The sequence below is a fragment of the Lycorma delicatula genome, chromosome 5 (genome assembly GCF_047948215.1).
Source record: "Lycorma delicatula isolate Av1 chromosome 5, ASM4794821v1, whole genome shotgun sequence".
Taxonomy (NCBI): domain Eukaryota; kingdom Metazoa; phylum Arthropoda; class Insecta; order Hemiptera; family Fulgoridae; genus Lycorma; species Lycorma delicatula.
This window is the reverse complement of record NC_134459.1, coordinates 134050346-134070052: the sequence shown is the minus strand read 5'-3', so window position 1 is coordinate 134070052 and position 19707 is coordinate 134050346. Positions and strand designations below refer to the sequence as shown.

The window sequence follows — 19707 nt, the reverse complement described above, 5'->3', positions numbered from 1 at the left end:
TTATTGATTACACATTGATCAGGAAAGCCTAATCTTCCTCAACACATTTTCCCAATAATGCTGTCTGTAGATGAAAGAAACACAAATTACCCTACCAGGAAATTCACCACTATGGCTGATCAAGACAAACATTTTCTGAACAATATAATCATAGGAGATTGTATTTTTGTCTGATCTGAGGACAAAACAGTGTTATAGTTATCACACATCATCAAATTTTGATGACTGTGACATTTCACCTTCATGATGAAGCAACTTAAGGAGGTTTCTGAGACTGGGTTCCAGGAATATTTCCAAAAAATTTATGAAACGCTAGTAAATTGTGCATCTGCCAAAGGAAAAACTGGAATAATTGTAAAACTCTTTATGGATAAATTAAAAAGTATAAAAATGGGTAATTTTTTTGTAAATATATGCAGTATAGAACAAAAACAAATGTGTAAGGTAGTTTTTAAACTATCTTAAACATTTACTGTAGATTTTACGAAAATAATTGTTTTAAACTGCAACATATATTTGATTTTTTTTTTTTTGTTTTTTTTTTTTTAAATTAATAGAAGCATATGAATAAATCTATTAATTATTCATTCATTAATGCCCAAAGAGTTACTAGTCACTGTAAACAAATTGTATTTTACTACCTTTAATCATAAAATGCATACTGCATTATTGAAACCTCTATGTTTTTGTATTATTTATAACAATGCATAATTCCCTATAATTGTTTTCAAGGGAAATATGAGAGAACTGAGAATAAATGAGTGCAGACTAATGATGTATTGTTCACAGAACGTATTCATTGTACTACGTCACTTGTTATTATCAAATTGTGTTATACATCAGACAGAACAAAACAAAATGTGAACTAATGTTTTATTTAATTAAACTTACTGCTAGATGATAATAACAATAAAATTCCTTTATTACAAGCAATATTTAAAATTTTTCACAAAATGTAAACTATTAATAATAATAATAATAAATGCATAAACATACATAAGAAAAAAGATTAATGAAGATTAAAGATTAAAGTATTTGTCCAATTTTACATTGTCAGGAGTAGAAGTATTTTATTTTTAATTAATTAATAGTTGAAACTAATTAAACAGTCATGTCAACAATATAGTAGTCAAAATTTCTTACTAAATTAAATCTATTTTCAAGCATATATGTAAGACAGACATTTGAGTCCACTTCACACATTTAAGAAAATTAATCAATTTCAAATGTTTTTTCTTTAAAAATTTTGTAAGAATAGGATGTAGAACAATAAAATGCACCACATTTTCTAGATAACTTGTACTACACAAAATACACCTTTACAGTACAAGTTAGATCCTATTACTTAAAAAGATTGCATCTAGTCGCACTTTAATATCCACTTGAGTATCTAAACTGTTTATTGATTCTTTTTTTTACAGTTATTAGTAAATTGACTGGTTTGATGCTTTCCTTCTACTCTTTCTGTTCTTTTTTTAACTTTGACATATTATATCCTACATTCTCAGTGATCAGTTTTATACGTGAGTATTTTAATCTTACCCTTCCTCAACAGATTTTACTTTCTTCATATCCCTCTACTAGACAAATAACCAAATCTGAATGTCTTAATATGTAGCCAACCTACCTAGTTTGTTGTTAAAAATTCTAACATAAATTACCCTCTTCTCCTGCTTATCCTAAGGCCTCTCTTCATTTCAAAGTTTATCAATCCATCTAATTTTAACAACTTTCAAAAAACTTCTGTTCATTTCCTTTCTGTTTATTCTGTTATCCATGTTTCACCATTGTAAAGAACTACACTCCACACAAATATTTTCAAGATTTTGTAAGCATATTTATTTTTATTTTTTTATTGACCATAAATAAATATCAAATTACCAATGCGTTAACTCATCACCTACAATAAATTAACATTTTCTCGAAAATAACTTCCAAAAAGTATTGAATTGTAGAATTACATTCTAATGTATATTAAATTTTACTATATTTAAGAAATTACAGTAGGTTTTTAATTGGTGAAATATAAGGATTTAAATTTTTATATTTATTGGAACTTTAATGTGGTTACAGTTCATATAATTCCTTACTGATGTTGGTCAAAAATTACAGTTTTCAATGTGGTTTCATGTATACTGTGTATATTATAAATCAATCAGTGCTTATGACTGATGAAATAAAAAAGTTTGTGATTAATTTGTATGTGATGTTAACAGTGTTCAGATCCACGATTGGTCTAAGAAGTTATCCTTTGTAACTTGTCAAAAGTTGGTACATTCTGATAAGTCAGTTCTTTTTCACGCTGTGATTGTTACAGAATGAGGAATTGTGGCTGATTGAAATTTAGTATGTTCCAATTATTCAGTTCCTATCTGTGCTGTTATTGGAGTAAATCACTTCTCTTGTTTAATTTGAATAAACAAGATATCTTAATTACTCTTGAATAATGAAAGTTTGTGTTATTTTTAAAATAGAATTCTAAATGTGTATAGTGCATGTAATGAAAATAAAAGCTTGTATTGGAGAAGGTCAAGACTGCATTAATACTGAACCTGGAAACATTTACACCTATGAAATATGACAACAATAATGATCATTTTACTTCTATTTATGCACATTTAATTTATTGCTATTTTCATCTTTTATTATTTATAATTCATTATTTCGTACTTAGTATTAACAATTCATTAAAAAAAGATTGCAAACACTGGAATTTTAATTTAGATGTATTTTTAAACTAAAGAAATCTTAACTAGGGGGCTTGAATCTATATTGTATCCATAATTACATAAATTAGATGTAGAATTATTATTGTATAATTCTTTTTTTTACAATATTTCAATTTCTTTTTATTTAGAATTTTTCATTATTTAATATTTTTAAATCGTTTTTTTACAATTATTTTCATTCTTGATTGTACTATTATTATTATTATTTTTATTATTACTATTAACACTTACTTGAAATTAGCATTATATGCCCAGTTCCTGTATAAGTTCTTCTCTGTCTTCAACGGAACAGTCACTTTCACTACCACTATCTAGATGTATGATAAATTTATCCATCATTTCATTGATTAACAGTTCCATCTTCTTATACTCAGTTTCAGCTTTTTTTATATATTCACAATATGCTTTCTAATCATCCTTATTCATTTTTTCCTCAGCTAATTTTTTAATACCTGATATCAAAATATTGTGTTATTACTACAAATTTATCTTTTTAGAGCCAACATACCATCTCAATCAGTTTTAAATCAGGATAGTAAAGTGGAAGCCACAGAACCTAATGCTCATGGTTTTTTTAATAGTTTGTTAAAATGGTGCTTTATTTTTGCATTTCTATATGATTTAATTATGTCATGCAAGTATGATCTTAACACTACTTCATTAAATGGAATATTTTTCTTTTCTAACCAACTAATCATACCACTTTTCCTAGCATTTGAATTCGAGGGCTTCTCTAGAAGTGAATTGTGGTTTGGTGCATTATCAATAACAGACACTGACTGGGGAGGGAAGACCAGGAATTAATTTTTCAGATACCACTTCGTGAAATTATTGTTGTTGACGCTGTCATGATAGTCACCACTTTTTGGATTCATTTTCCAAGTTAACATCGTATTCGGAATCAACTCCACTTCTTCTCCATCAGGATTATGATGAACTAATCACCTTTATTAATCGGCACTTTTACTTCTGCACCACTGTCATCTGACCACGATTTGGTCATCGAATGGAACGTTAAAATGTAACATTCATCCAAATAAACAATTAAAAAATTTTCTTTTCCACAATCTGTAATTTTTCTTCAATATTCTATCCACTTCCACTAGAATGTCTTCTTCCTCAATCAAAATTTTCCTATTATTATTAGTTTATTACCAGTTAAACCCTCTAACTCTTACAGGGTTGCTGCTAGTATAGTTCTAGAACCTTTAAACTGAATACTTTTTTGAAGTTCGTCATGTAATTTATTTAATGTAGGCAATTCATTATATTTTGCGTGAAACTTGTTAACTGTTTATCTTACACCATGATCAAAACTGTATAATCCACCAACTGATTTTGAACATTGTTTATACTTTTTTGGTGTGTTGACTGAGCACAACTGCAACTAGCATTAAAGAAGATCCTGCTTTCCTTTTCGAAGTTTCTGAATTTGTGATCTTGAAATCTCACAAGCAGCAGCAGTTCTTTCTTCACATTTTGGAATTTAAATGTTTGTCATCTTCTAATTTTCCTAACTTTATAGCTTCTTTCTTCATAAAATCGTATACATTATTAACTATTTCACGAGTTTGACTATGGAGCTTTTTATTCTCTTCATAAACAATACTTGCAATAAATATTGTCTTAAATTTGTTCAGGGCTTCCGCCCACTATCTCACTTATTCTAAGATCATTCATCACCATCTGTCGAAGTTGCTTGATTTTTTTGGGATTTTTGTTGGTGGAAGATCTGCCACAGCATTCTTCACTTTTGACAGATGTTCAGTCATTGGCTATCTTCAAAACGATGATTCAACACTCTTTAATTTCTCTAACACCAATAGTTTGTTCACCAAAAGTTGATGTTAAATCTTCCTTATTCAATCATCTTTCAGTCATTGTAAACAGCAACAAAAACACAATAAGCAAAACTCATACATTTTACTTTTACGGCTGATAAATATCAACTGGCTGCAATGACAGCAAAACAGTTCATCATAGATAACCATTATGAGAAGGTCACATTACATGATGGTCCTCCTCCCGCTACAAATGGTTATCACAACAAAAAATAAGATACTTTTTTATCACATCTCATACACATATTTTTGTTGCTGTAGACTTAGAAATACTCAGCTGTACCTAAGTTATTTGGCAAACATTCGACTGCAGTCAAGAACTTTGGGTACTGTATCAGGTATAATCAAAATAGTACATTAAGCATAGGTCCTTTAACATATATTTTCAGCCTTTCACTGTTTTTGTTTGATGGGTAGAAGGAAATAACAATCACCATTTACTGATTGTGAAAATCATATAATTAGAAAAACTTTTTTTTTATCATAACACCACTAAATAATAACACCACATTATTAATAGCTTAATTTAAAATTTATGAAACAGCATCATCTTCTGTTAGTCACTTAATGTTTGAATATGCACTAATTACTTGTATTGAAATTCATTCACAAAAACTCTTTCATATTTTATGTTAAGCTAAAACTTGTAAACTGAAAATCAGAAACAATTTTCTAATATTACACAATGAATACAAATTCAGAGCGATTACAAATAGTCACTTTTAATGGTTTATAAAAAATGTAACTTTTACATACAAAGAATATGGCTTGATAGTAATTAATATGAATGTTTTTAAATTGGTCCAAATGAAGTTGTTGGCATCAATACTGACAATTGTGTTGTACTTCCTGTCTGACAATATGGTTATTACTACTGTGAAGAAAGCTTTTTTGTGTTTGAATTAGCAAAAAAAACTCCGATACTATCATGTAGGGATATTTCAAAACAATAACAATGAAGTGATAAATGAATGTTAACAAGGCAGTCCATCTATGATTGAAAAAGCAGTAAGAAAACACAGGATGTTTGTGTAGAAAGAAAGTTTTAGAAAAGACTACCTGTGTCAGAAGAACAAGATTGTGTTCACGCTGTGTATCAATATAAACCAGTAAATCCCTTCTATTGATTTAAATGACCACTTCTAATGACAACATATCACAAATGCTGTTACTAAAGTTAAGCAGGATATACTTTCACATGTTTAATATGAATTTAACTAACGTTTTATATCTCTCGTGTCACTCACAATGCAATACCAAATACTTACAGGTATAAACTTTAAGAAATGTCCAATTAAATCATGTTTGTAATAATCTACAAATTTGAAAAACAAGTTTCTTACAAATGATCAAAAGTGTCTATTTCATTTGTGATCACTTTCAGATTGAGTTTTCAGTCCATAGCTTGTTATACATCATGTTCAAATAAATTACTGATAAACCCTCATTTTATTTTTTCAGAATTGGATACAGCATACCAATGTTCACTGGATTCATAATTATGTTCATTTCTACTTTGAGTGAGTAATAATTACATGTATTTTTAAAAACCTGTAAAAAATATATTGATATGTTTATTGTTAAAAGAAACTTCAGTAAAAATAATTATGCAATTCTGAGAGTGAATGGTACTTGTTATGCAGAGATTTTGTTGTTCATGATAAGTTCAGGCTTGTCTGGAGTCTTGTCCCAGGAGCTGAATTCAGGTAGTATATAGCTGGACTGTATTATTAATACAGTTATTATTAATACAGATTTACAGCCATTAGGCTGTAAATCTGTGTACAGAAATTGAGAAAAGTTTCTACTATCACAGGTAAGTTAGATCTCATAGCAACAAGATAAGGAGATAGCAATTCTTTTCAAAAGGACTGGCATTGCCAAAATAATGGACAAAACAACTTGAAACTTTATGAGGATCAAGGTAGAATCCAAATAACATATGTAAACTGCACATTCTTTAAAAATGTTTGTTTAAACTTTATACAAAATATAGCATAACACAGAAAATATGTGTATAAAAAAAATATAGGTACAAAATTTGTTTTCCTTGAAAATGTAAACATAACATTTATTGTTTGAATAAGTTCTTTATAAAAAAAAACTCTGACAACAGTGTTGTAGTAGTTTCCTATCACGCGGTCTTTTTTTTATGCACAGTTTACACAGACACATAAAACACACAACTTAAATTAAAATATTTATCATTTTATTTAAATATAATATTTTATGTTCATTTAATCAATGATCCTAACTAAAGTGCACGCACCACATACCATATTTGATTTGTGCAGATGTGTGGTGCTAGCGCCCACTTTAAATAATTTTTTACACTTTAAATATTTTTAATTTATTTAATTCTAACACTCCTGTGACATTACAACATAGCAGACAACTACAGCAGCTGTATGTCAGTGCTACACTAGCGTTCCTTGTGGTGAGAGTGGGTACTAATGATGTACTATACCCACTTAGCGATTAGTTTAATTAGTCCATTTTTGGGATGGGGGTGCAATTTTTCAAAAATACTTTTTTGAAATATTATTTTTTAATTGTTAAAAAATGTGTCTAAGAAAAATAAGACCTTAATTAAGTGAAATCTCAAGATACTGAGGGTGACCTTGCTCTACAGCCTCACCCCCTTGACCTTGTAAGTTGAAAATTTAATTGCATCAATACCTTATGTGTAAAAGTAATCTGATTAAATCTGGTCAAAATCAGTAGAGTAGTTCTGGAGATATAAGGTGTGAAAAACCGAACACACACACACACATACATGCAAACATCTCCATCTGGTTTTTGTGTTTTTTGGGTTCCTTAGGTGTCAAAATGCAAAGATCTGGTGAAAACTGCACATGCCCAAATTGGACCAATTACAAGAATTTCCCTTGTAAAGTTGTAGCTCTGCTACAGCACTAGGCAGGAAAGTAAAAATGTAAAAAGGAACAAGATTTTTATTTCATGTATTATATTTTACATGATAGTTTATTGAGAAATTATTGCAAATTAACAAGTATTCTAAGTTCACCTACTTTCTTTCATTTCACAAATTATAGTGTCAGGTAAGCCATGACTACAACATGGGAGTGGCTTACCTTACTTAAGTTTCCTTGTTTTCCTGAACTTTGACTTGCAACTGGGAATACTATAGGATGAATGCATCAATTTTTTTTCTATTGTTCAATGTATAACATTTTAATTCTAGAATGATAACAGCTGAACTTAAAAGGGAACTGTTGGTATTACATTTTCCAGATTTGATTCTAACATAGGACCCATTGGAAATTCTTAATTGTAGCCAGGAAACTGTGTCAATATAATAAGGGCACAAGATTTGTTAGAGACCTTCAGGGAAATATAAATTTCTTATTGTTCATATGTCATACTGTTGTTCTACATAGGTCACCAGTTAAGATGCAACTTCAGTGTTCATGATAGACCAACCTGTGTAAAATATTAAAAATATAAAACAAATTGTCAATATAAAAAGTATTTTTACTGATGTTAAAACATTGTTAACTGTGCGCACAGATTACTATCATCAATGATTATATGTTGTTATTTCTTCTTTGCGTTATATTTTCAGCCAGTTATTAGCGAGTGGTATCTTCAAATACCACTAATATACAAAGACAATTTATTGTTATTTATTTCCATATTCCTAATATGGAGTTGAATTAAAGTGTGATTAAACTTCCTCCACATTTACATAGAAATTAAAATGGAAATTTCCTCATTCAAAAAATTATAAATTAGTTTAACTCTCATTTGATATAACTTAATTCATATAATTTTTTTAATGAAAACTAATATAGTTTGTACTAATAGTAAATAATTACCAATAAAATTTACACCATACAAAATATTAACCTAAAGTACATCAGATTATTAATATATTATCTTTAAAGAGTGCTTGTCTGAGTAGTACATTATTGCAGCATGTTTAGTTTTTTTTTTTTTTTTAATTTAATTTACAATACTGTTTACATGCAATGAATTATTTGAAGAGCATTTAAATATCTTTTTATACATGTAGCACCAATCGTTACATGCTACTGAATTTGGAACTGTTCCTATGAGTAATTGGTGAATGCTGGCTCTTGCTGTGTAATCTATGTCACTACGGGTTCCCTTAACTTGAACACCACTAAAAAATAAAGAAAAACCAGAAATGAAAAAGAATAATCTTCTAGAAACCAATAGTGATAGACCCAAATCTCAACAACATAACTAAAACAAACATTATACGTGAAAATTACATATTAAAAACCCTAAAGACATAAATAAAAAAAGGACTAAATATTTCTGAGAATAAAGAACAAAACAAAAGAAACAATAATCATACATTAAATCAAATAGATAATGTTAAGGATTTTACAAACTGAACTGCACAAAGTTCTACTTTATGTAAACTTGAAAAAACTTCAAATAAAAATACAATGAATTAAGTGTATGTTTAATTAATAGAATTATTATTTAACTGAAAACATTTGAAAACCTTCATTACATTTAAAATTTGTTTTTAAAAAATATATTTTTGTTTACATTTTTAAATTAATATTAATTATCATAATCTTTTTTTATATTGTTTATAGCAAGGAACTTTACATCTTTTAATTAATCTATTGCTGGTTTAATTAACATGATGAAATGTTGCAGTAAATTTTAATATTAATAAAAATTAAATAAAACAATTTTTTTATTTCATTTGTTACAAGAATTTTCATAATTAATTATGCCATACTTTCATTTTCAGTCCGAAGTATCTATATTTGTAGCTGAGATAATTAGTAACAGTTAATTAATCTATGTAATTAACTAGTTTTAAATGGTTTGTAATAAATTACCAAATAAATTAATTGTAAATTAATTAACTCATTTAAATTAGTTTATTACAATTACTTTACTGCAAGAGGTTCCACTGTGGTTTGCATTGTTAGTGTGTTGCTACTGATAATACAGAATAAGGAGTTAAAATTATAATTATTAAAGCATTGTAATTCTTATAAAACTAATAATAAAAATTTATTCTAATGTTATAATAATAAATATTATTATCTTACACTGGGTTAGCAGTTTAGCTACAGATCAAATACAGTTCTAACATGTAACATTTTATGAATGAAATGAAAAAATGAGATTGAAGATTAAATTAAATTCTGTATTTACATTAGTAAAAGTTTACATTTTGATCATATTTTTATAGAAATTCTTCTTTGAATATCAGCCATGGCCTCTGGAGTCCTAATCAAAGGTAGTCTACTTCATTTTGCATTTGAAACCAACCCAGTTACAAGCCATTTTTTAACCAATTGTGTATGCTACTCTTTGCTAGATTTTAAAATTTGCTAATCTTTCTGCGAATACAAGTATTTGACATGTTTCTTGAAAGATCCAGAATGCTCATAAGTTTGCACTTTTTCAATTGAATAAGGCATTTTAGAAAAATGTAACTTCATAGAATGAAACTATACAGCACTGAACAATTTACAACTGACAAGAGTAGAGTAGTAACATACACAATAATAGTCGGTGTTAGTTGTTAATAGTTATACAAGTGATGGTAGCAGTATTAAAAGTGACACTGAAATAACTGTATTCAAACCAGCATGATTAGGTTTTAATTTGTTCATCCAGTATATATATTTACACATAAAATTATCAAGAATAAATAAAATCCCATTTCAGGCTCACTAGGGAAAATGAGCAGTAAAATGGATTTCCATGGTTTAAATTCGAGTTAAATATAAGTTGCATATCAGAATGCAAAGTTCACTTAAGTACCAGTGATACTCACCACGTTAAGTGCTGCCTTCCCTTTGCTCACTGCAGGAACTATAGGCTATACAATGAACATCATTAATTTCAGAGAAATTAATTCTGAATGAAGTCTCTTGTACCTTTGATTTATAAGCACCACAGCATGAACTGAGATAGTTAGTGTAAAAGTTATGGTTATATATTTTGGTTATTTTGGTTATATGGTTATTTTCATGGTTATATATCAATTATAATTATATAATTATTTATCTTTACTATTTGTTTCACCCATATCACTAATTTGCATCAGTAACAATATTTTTTTTATAGTTTTTGCATTTGGACGGAGTTATGGAGTACTTTTCTTGGCCCGGGCGTTGCAGGGTATTGGATCTTCTTGTTCCAGTGTCTCAGGTTTTTATTTCAAATATTGTTTTTATAAATTTAATAAAAATAAAAGAAGTATTTTATCTGTAGTACTAATACTTAACTTTAATTATGAATAATTTTAAAAAGTGTATTACTTAAAGGTAAGCAATAACTTCTCACTCAGTATCAGCAACAAATGATTGTTATTAGTAAATCTGAAACTATCTATGTGTATCTTCTATTAATATGAAATAAAGCTGTAATGAATCATATAATAAAAAAAGCTACTGGTGGGGGGGGGGGGGGATTGCAAGCTCCAGTATGATGCGATACAGTAATTTAAATAGAATGAATTTGAAGATGATATCAAAATGAAGAAAGGAGATAGATGACAGCAAATCAAGTGAATGATTGAGAACTAAACAGAAATTCTGAAAATCAGCTTTCTACTTGTTTTAACTTTAAATTGAATGATAAGCATAAAGAATCAAAAATTTTCAACCCATTAGAAGTTTCTGAAAATTCAAGGTCAAAGGATAGGCTTTAAAACACCTACCCTTTGACCTTGCATATATGGCTATGTGCTATATATGTATGTATACGTATGCTGGCAAGTAACCATATATGCTGGGACTTCAATTGCAAGAATTTTTATTTAAAAATTAATCATTCTGAATAAATTTTAATTTTATAAAAACATTTTTATGTTGTTTTTAATTCTGTATAATTTTCTAATGCAATTTAATAATAAAAATAAAGGCGTTTTGATATATGTGGATATTTTTGGTAATTTATTTTACCCAACCATAATAAATTTTTAGAAATTTAAAAAAATTCCTTATAATTTGTACTTCATAGAGAATAATACTTTTAGGAGTGAAGAGTGAAGTCTACTGACTATTAACAAATCAACATTGTATTAAATACAACAAGCAACTGCAGTAATGTGTCACTTTATTTTACCAGGTGATTCAAAAAGGACTTCACAAATTTAAAAGCACATAAAAATTTGTTGAGATAACTTACAGATTCAGTTGAGGTCTCATTTCATAGAAAAACACATCAAGTTTATCATCCAACATTCACTTTGGTTCAATATGGCTTCCATTTGTAGTGCAACATATATCCCACCTGAAGTTGATTTCATTCTGGTTGTAGCCAGCAAATCGGACAAATCGGGCATTACTTCTGCAGCTGCGGTGTTAATTTGAAGTCTCAGCTCAAGATAATCACAGGCAAAGGTGTTATGTAATCCCAATCTTTAATAAAACTCTACAAGAAAAAATCTATTGGAGTCAAATCTGGAGAGAGAGGTGACCATGCAATTGGACCTTCACGACCAATCCATCAACCTGAGAATCAAGTATCAAGAAAATCTCAGAATTCTAGGCGGTACTGAGGTGATGTCCCGTCTTGCTGATAGTATGGTGTACATCTTGGTCATCATTGTCTAACTGAGGAATTAGAAAATTTTGAAGCACGTCCAAATAAATGATACCATTTACAGTTGCCTCCTGGAAGAAAAACAGGCCATACAGTCTTTGCTTATGGCACAAAAAACATTGACCTTGGACTATATTTTGCAGCTCAAATGTGCTACAAAATTTAATGAGTGTTTTTTCTACCCCATATTCGGCAGTTATGGGTGTTCATCTTGCCACTGATGTAAAACTTTGACTCATCACTAAAACTTACATTGTCTGAAAATGTATCATTGTTTACAATTCTATCTATCATTTCCATACAAAAGTGTAACCAAGCAACTTTTTCGTTGTCTGTAATGTGTTGAACCACAGTTAGTTTGTATGGCTTCAAGCGTAATTGTTTACATATTACACGCCAAACAATAATTTGTGGAATACCAGTATCATGTGACACATTTCGAGTTGATCTCATCAGACTAAGTGCAAAGCTTTCTCAGAGATGTTCCACAATAGCTTCAGAGACGCATGGGCATCCTGATGATTTTGTATGTTAACAGAACAACCTGCCTCAATGAAGGTTTGGTGCCAAGAGTAAATTGTATGCATACTAGGAGGCTCCCTACCATACTCTCTATGAAAATTACGTTGAACTTCAGTTGCTGACTGCATACCATGAAACCAAAACACACAGCAAGCACATTCTGCACCAGTAAATTTATCCATTTTTAACAACACTGTTGACAGCGCTGGTGGCTGAATTCAGTACTAATGAACTACATAAGTCAAAACTTGATATGTTTTGCAATGAAGTGAGACCTCAGCCGAATCTATAAGTATCTAAATAAACTTTTATACGCTTTTAAAATTGTAAAGTGCTTTTTAAATTACCCGATATTGTAATTGTTCATTTATTTAGCGGGAATATTTCAAAAGCTCAAAAATTATAATTAGCAACAGGAATTTTACTGAAATTCCCAGTTAACCAGTCTGCCATTGGCTAAATATCAATTCCACATTTTAAAGGCAGTTGTGTAACCTCAGATTAGTTGTTTTCCAAGGACTCCATTGAAATCTGGTCAAAGGAACATGTGTACTGCACTTATATTTAACTGAACTTTTATCCCTTAGTATACTTCGGTTTTCAAATTAAATTAACAGCACTCATTCAAGAATGATCAACCTGAGATCAAGCAAAGCTAACTGTTAAACTATTATCAGATTATTATATAGTATTAGTCTTAACAGAAAACAAAAACAAATGACTTTTAATGTTTTAATCGCATATTTTTCTAGTTATATTGACCTCTATAATTCATCGAATTTACAATCAGTGTAATTAAAATTACACAGATTATAGGTTTTTCAAAATGCAGTATTTTTTCAATATGCTCTTTATAATAATTGTATTATACTAATAAAACTTTATTTTAGGAATGGGTATGCTGGCTGAAAGATATCCAGATGATAAAGAACGTGGTAATGCAATGGGTATAGCTTTAGGTGGCTTGGCTCTTGGAGTTCTTATTGGACCACCATTTGGAGGTGTCATGTATGAATTTGTTGGAAAATCTGCTCCATTTCTTGTACTTTCCGCTCTTGCTCTTGGAGATGGATGTAAGTTAATCTCTCAATTACATTTTTATAAAATTAATTTTCCACATTTATCTATAGACAAAATATTAAAATGTTACTACTACAAAACTATTAAATGATAAAATTACATGTTAAACTATCTCATCCTACCCTAGACAAAGATAGAGAGAACATCTAGTAAAGTAGGGATTTGTTGGTGCATGACACAAGGATCTTAAAAGGCTTTTGCATTATAATCATCAATAAATGTAAAAACAAAAGAGTAATTCCAGTAACACTATGATTATTTAATAAAAGAAAAAGAGTAACTGATGCATCATTGAAAACACCAAAATTCTCTTCTTATGTAAGTTGATTGTTGAAAATATTCCTGAACTAATTAAAAAATAAAAAATTAATTAATTAGAAGGATGGCTCACATCCAAAAACATCTCAGAGCTAGGCTGCTAAGTTGAAAAATGCAAGAAATTTTTTGATAATCTTCCCATACGTGAAGAATCAAAGTCATATTCTAGCTTTTCTGTTCAAAGAAGTGTTACCATTTATCAAACAATAAAGAAGGAAATTTGGGTATTTATTTGCAAAAAATATCTACAGATGAAATTTGTACTTACACTTTCTCCAACTGGAAAATATTTATGGTGCAAATACAACAAAGCTTTTGAAAGAGGAAAGATATAAAAACAGCTTACATGAGCTATGTTGAACATCATTTAGCCACTACTTTCAGGGATTTAAGTGATGTTATAAAAATTTGTTCTAAAAATGCCTCCACTCAGAGAGAAAAATGCAGATGAGTTTCTGTGTTATATTGACAAAGATTTCCAAAAACACATTTATAATTAAAAAACAAACTTGAGTTTTGAATTTTTGATGTTGTTCCTTCTTTTAATGATGGAAACATTACAGAATGTGAAATTATGAACTCTAAATCTTTTTAACAGGATTATAAATTATCAATTTTCTTGATATGAACTGAATGAAGGTGTTGAAAAGGCCATTTCTACTGAAAGATAAGCCAGATGATAAAAAAGATTAATGAAAAGGAAACTACAGACAATTTAAAAATATCTAGCTTATGTTCAAGAGATGAGTAGCTACTCCTTAAATCTATTAAGTATTTTTTTGTTTTCTGAAGATTTTATTTCTTATATAAAAAGAACATTTTCTCAGAAAACAAAATACAATATTCTTACACTACTATATATTAATATTCTTAATTCTACAAGTGTACTCTTGCACTAAGGTTATTGTTTCAAAGGAAAATTTGTTTAGTTTATTTTTTTAAAATTTAAACAGAAGTTTTGAAATTTCAAAGTAACTTCATAAATAAATTTCATATATTTTTCAAAGGCTGTTGGATATTTATTAGCACCACAAACTCAGAGAATATATAAAAACCTAATGTTAAGGAAAACAATGATAGTTATTACCCCTGTGATTTTTTAAATAAATTTTGCTTATGTTAACATGCATCTCTTCTGTTTAAAAATAAATTTGTTTATTTTAAAAGTATACAAGATTAGTTTATTATGTGTAAATAATTCACAATAAACTAAAAATATAAATTCAGTTTTCTTCATCCAGATAATACTTCTTATTCACTCTGGAATGTTTAATCAGTATTAGTGACATAGTGTAATAATAGTAGTTTACCATGTAAAAATAGTTTAAAAAATAAAAAAATATATAAAAATAGTTTTAAATAAAAAAAAAAAAATATATATATATATATAGAGAGAGAGAGAGAGAGAGAGAGAGAATCACTGTCGCAGCATCGCCTGTGCTACATAGTTACTTGCATTTCCTGCTGCGGTCAATTTTTTTTAAATTTTTTTTTTTTTGTTTTTTGGCCAAGTAATTGGAGGCAGGACCAGTCAGTTTCACCACATACACTAACAATGGCAGTGGTACTGTTAATTGAAATTTAAAAAAAAATGATTTTTAGATATTTATCTGAAGAGTATTTGCAAGCCCAAATTGGTGAATATCTAATTTAGTAGTCAGTAAAGAAAAAATTTGCAGTCATTCAAATGTTTTCACATTTCTCCACCACTTTCAGGCCTAAATTTAAACAAAATTAGAAATTAGTTTTTAAATATTCACATGAAGATTACACGCACCATAAATCAAGTACATATCTTCAATTGTTACTAAGAAATTTAAAAAATAGTAAATTTCATTGTTACTTCATTTTAACCCTTTATATTTAAGATTATTTCTTAACCACAAGAACATGTATACAAATTTTCTCCAATTTATTTTCAGTAGTTTTTGCTGGGCATTGATGAATCAGTCAGTAAGTCAGGACAAGTTGCTTTATAGGTAGAGGTATGAAAAAAGTCAATGTGTAGTATAAAATACAAATATATAATTTCTTTTTTTGAATTTTCAAATAAGTCAATATTCTGACTGACCACTGTGTTAATAAAATCGAATATTTTATGAAATATAAACCTCCAAAACGTAGTAAGTAATTAGATTAAATAAGACTTACCATAATAATTTCCAGTAACTAACTTATCTAATTACTGTGTTTTAGTGGCTTATATTTCATGTGTATATATATATATATATATAAATTTTTTTGAATTTTCAAATAATTCATTTCATTAACATTTTAACTAATGTGTTAACAAAATTTAAAATTATTATATGAGATATAAACAATTAAAACACAGTAATTAGAAAAACTTACCATATTAAATTCCAATAACTGGTTTTCACAGTATTCCTTATCTTCAGTTGACATTAAATTCTAAATTTACTACATTAAAACATATTCTTTAATGATTTAAAGTCATTTTTTCCAAAACTGTAATGTTTTCTATTATGAAATTTTGAATGATGTTGTAAGCACATATGTAATTTTACTGTCCAATACTAGAATGGACTAATAAGTTTAATAAATTTATATATATTTGTATATCGTGTATGTAAATTATTTTGTACCATTTTGTAATCCCTAATTTGACTGCAACTTTTCACCATTCAACAAGTAGTATTTCTCATTTTGAATATAATCTCAATGAGGTTTGTCATCTGATTTCTGTTAATTATGGTACTATCAGTGTAACCTGATATTGTTTCTTTTATTTATTATTTTTAAGCCTTTTTCATTTATATTTATGTAATGTACATATTACTCATTAAAGTTTAGAAAACTCAGTTTATGTGTAAGATGGAGATGAATGGTTGAAACAGTGACTGGTTCTTATTACATACTACATTCTGTCGCAAAATATTATCCCCTCTGCTGTACTATTATCAGTTCTGACACTACTTCAGATACCCTACATAGAACTAACTACTGCACCATCTATGTTTATGCTTTTTAAACTTTGACAAGCAATACTTTTTCAAACATCTTATTACTGCTTAATCATTCAAATAACACATTTATGAATATACCGAAATAGTAAATTAAAAGAAGCTGACTTACCTCTTTTTTCATTAATTATTACTACACATGAACATTTATTTATACTTTTTACGTTTCTTATATGCATTGAGATGAAGATATGAATATAAATATCATCTTAAGAGCATAGTTTGTAAGAATTTGTTGCCCAAAAAATGCAAAATATTTAAAAAACATCTTCACCTTACATTCTGTATTTTGGTGAAAAAGTTATAAACAAGAATAGAATGTTATGGAAAACTATTTACTCAAAAAAATTGTGAACTAAACCAAACTTATTTAAAATAACATTTTTAAAACTAAAATTATAATAAACAACTGCTGACGTAACTATTTTTAGTGATTATCATGGTCAAAGAACAGAATACTGAAAAAATTGATTTTAATAAAATAAAATTTAAAGTGAAAAAATCTTTCTATCTCCCTTCAAAATTTGTAACTCTTATTAACCATATATAAACACCTTACACATTTTATGTGTATAAGTGGTTAAAATATTAATTTGTCTTTTTTTCTGAAATTAGAAATTAAATATTTGTCTACATTTCTTTTTAATATTAATTAGCAACCAAAAGTGATGTATTATTTTAATATTAGAATACTTTTTGTAATATTTATCAACTTCTATAGTGTTACAGCTGATGCTTCTTCAGCCAGGTGTAGTAAAACAAGAAGCTGATCCACCATCATTAAAATCACTTGTCACAGATCCGTATATTATAATTGCAGCTGGTAAGTAATAAATAAAATAGATAATATACTGTATATTTTATTCAATAAATCTGTTACTAGTAAATAAATAATGATTACTACATCTTAATATCTGCTGCCTATCTCATTAATCTTGAGTTCAATGGACTAGGGAGGAGACATTAGAGCACAAGTAACATTAACTTTCTCACATTAAAAATTTTTTTTTTTTTAATATAATATAGTATTATCACTGTGTTTACATTATTATAACATGAACTCATAAACACTATTATTTTTTTCCAAAAAAAAATTTCTTAACTTATTTTAATTATCCTAGAGAATTATATGAAATGAAAAGTTCTGTAAGATCATTGTACTAAATTTAAATTTTCTTTTTTTTGGGAAATATTAGTAAAAACAAATTCAGCAAAAGGTAATTGAATCATGCTTTATAGTACTTGTAATTGTATTATAATAAGATAATATTAATACAGAACTAAAAAAAATAAAAAATAATTCTAAACTAAAACAAGAAATTGTTTTTAATTTTTAAAACTATGTAGGGAAAAAGCCAGGTTTAGTAAATCAAAAACACTAAAAGGAAATTCAAATGATTGGTTCCATTGCAAGTAATTATGTAGCAATAAGGATATTTCATAGAAAGCAGTATATTTATAGAAAATAATTAAAGAAAAATTTTCTATTTGTAAAGGTGCTTTAATTTTCATACCAGTTAAAAGAAAGAAAAAGAGGAAACAGATAATATTGCTATGCAACTTAGAAAAAATCCATTGTAATAAAATTAATCCGTAACTTATGTTTAACAACTTCCACTTGATCTTGCTGATGCTGAGGGGGCTTGAGTCTTAGTAATACAGAGTAGCTGGACCGAAGGTCCAACCATATTGAAGAAGTACTGTTGAGAGCTAGACTAAGGAATGATTCCTGAAAGAGGGCAGCAGCTCTTTCAGTAGTTGTTAAGGGCATAGGTCAGGAGGACCTATAAATGGCCATATCAACAACACTCAATCTTCTGAGTACTGCGCAGCTGAAAGCAATGGAATACTACGGCTGTTTTTTTTCCAAGAAAATGTAGCTCTGCATTATCATGTCATAAAAATGGATGCACCTTCCTTGGTAAAATAGTCTGATGGTAAACTAGTCCCCCGTTCGGATCTCCAGGTGGGGACTACTAAGGAAGGGGTCACCAGAAAATTAAAAAATAACATTCTATGAGTCGAAGCGTGGAATGTTAGAAGTCTAAAAAATGTTGGTAGATTAGAAAATTTAAAGAGGGAAATGGATAGGTTAAATGTAGATGTAGTAGGAATTAGCGAGGTTCGGTAGGAAGAGGAAAATTACTTTTGATCAGGTAATTTTAAAATAATTAACTCAGCGTCAAATAAAGGGCTGGCAGGAGTAGGTTTCGTAATGAACAAGAAGACAGGGAAGAGAGTAGAGTATTTCAAAAAGCTTAACGATAGAATCATTGTAATGAAGATAAAATCAAAACCTAAGTCAACGATTGTTAATGTTTACATGTCTACAATTGCTCATGATGATGATAAGGTAGAGTGTGTACACGAAGAAATTGATGAAGCAATTAAACACATAGAAAGGGATGAAAATTTAATAATAGTTAGAGATTGGAACGTAAACATCGGAAAAGGCAAGGAAGGAAATATTTGGGTGAATTCTGGCTGGGTAAAAGGAATGAAAGAGGGGACTGACTTATTGAGTTTGCACGAAGTATGATTTAGTTTTTGCCAACACCTACTTTTAAAATCATAATAGAAGAATATACACTTGGAAAAAGTCTGGTAATACTGCAAGGTATCAGATAGATTATATTATGGTTAAATAAAGATTTATAAATC

At 28.4% G+C, this 19707-nt stretch overlaps 1 protein-coding gene across 4 annotated transcripts in view; it reads left to right on the top strand.

Annotated features, from left to right (window-relative positions):
* Window positions 1-19707, top strand: part of Vmat (Vesicular monoamine transporter) — a 273942-nt gene that overhangs the window by 229817 nt on the left and 24418 nt on the right. For all 4 annotated transcript variants that reach the window (XM_075367126.1, XM_075367128.1, XM_075367129.1 and 1 more), the window contains exons 5-8: window positions 6032-6090; window positions 10661-10744; window positions 13555-13737; window positions 17768-17869. In XM_075367126.1, coding sequence (XP_075223241.1) covers window positions 6032-6090; window positions 10661-10744; window positions 13555-13737; window positions 17768-17869 — 428 coding nt within the window. The remainder of the gene's footprint in view (window positions 1-6031; window positions 6091-10660; window positions 10745-13554; window positions 13738-17767; window positions 17870-19707) is intronic.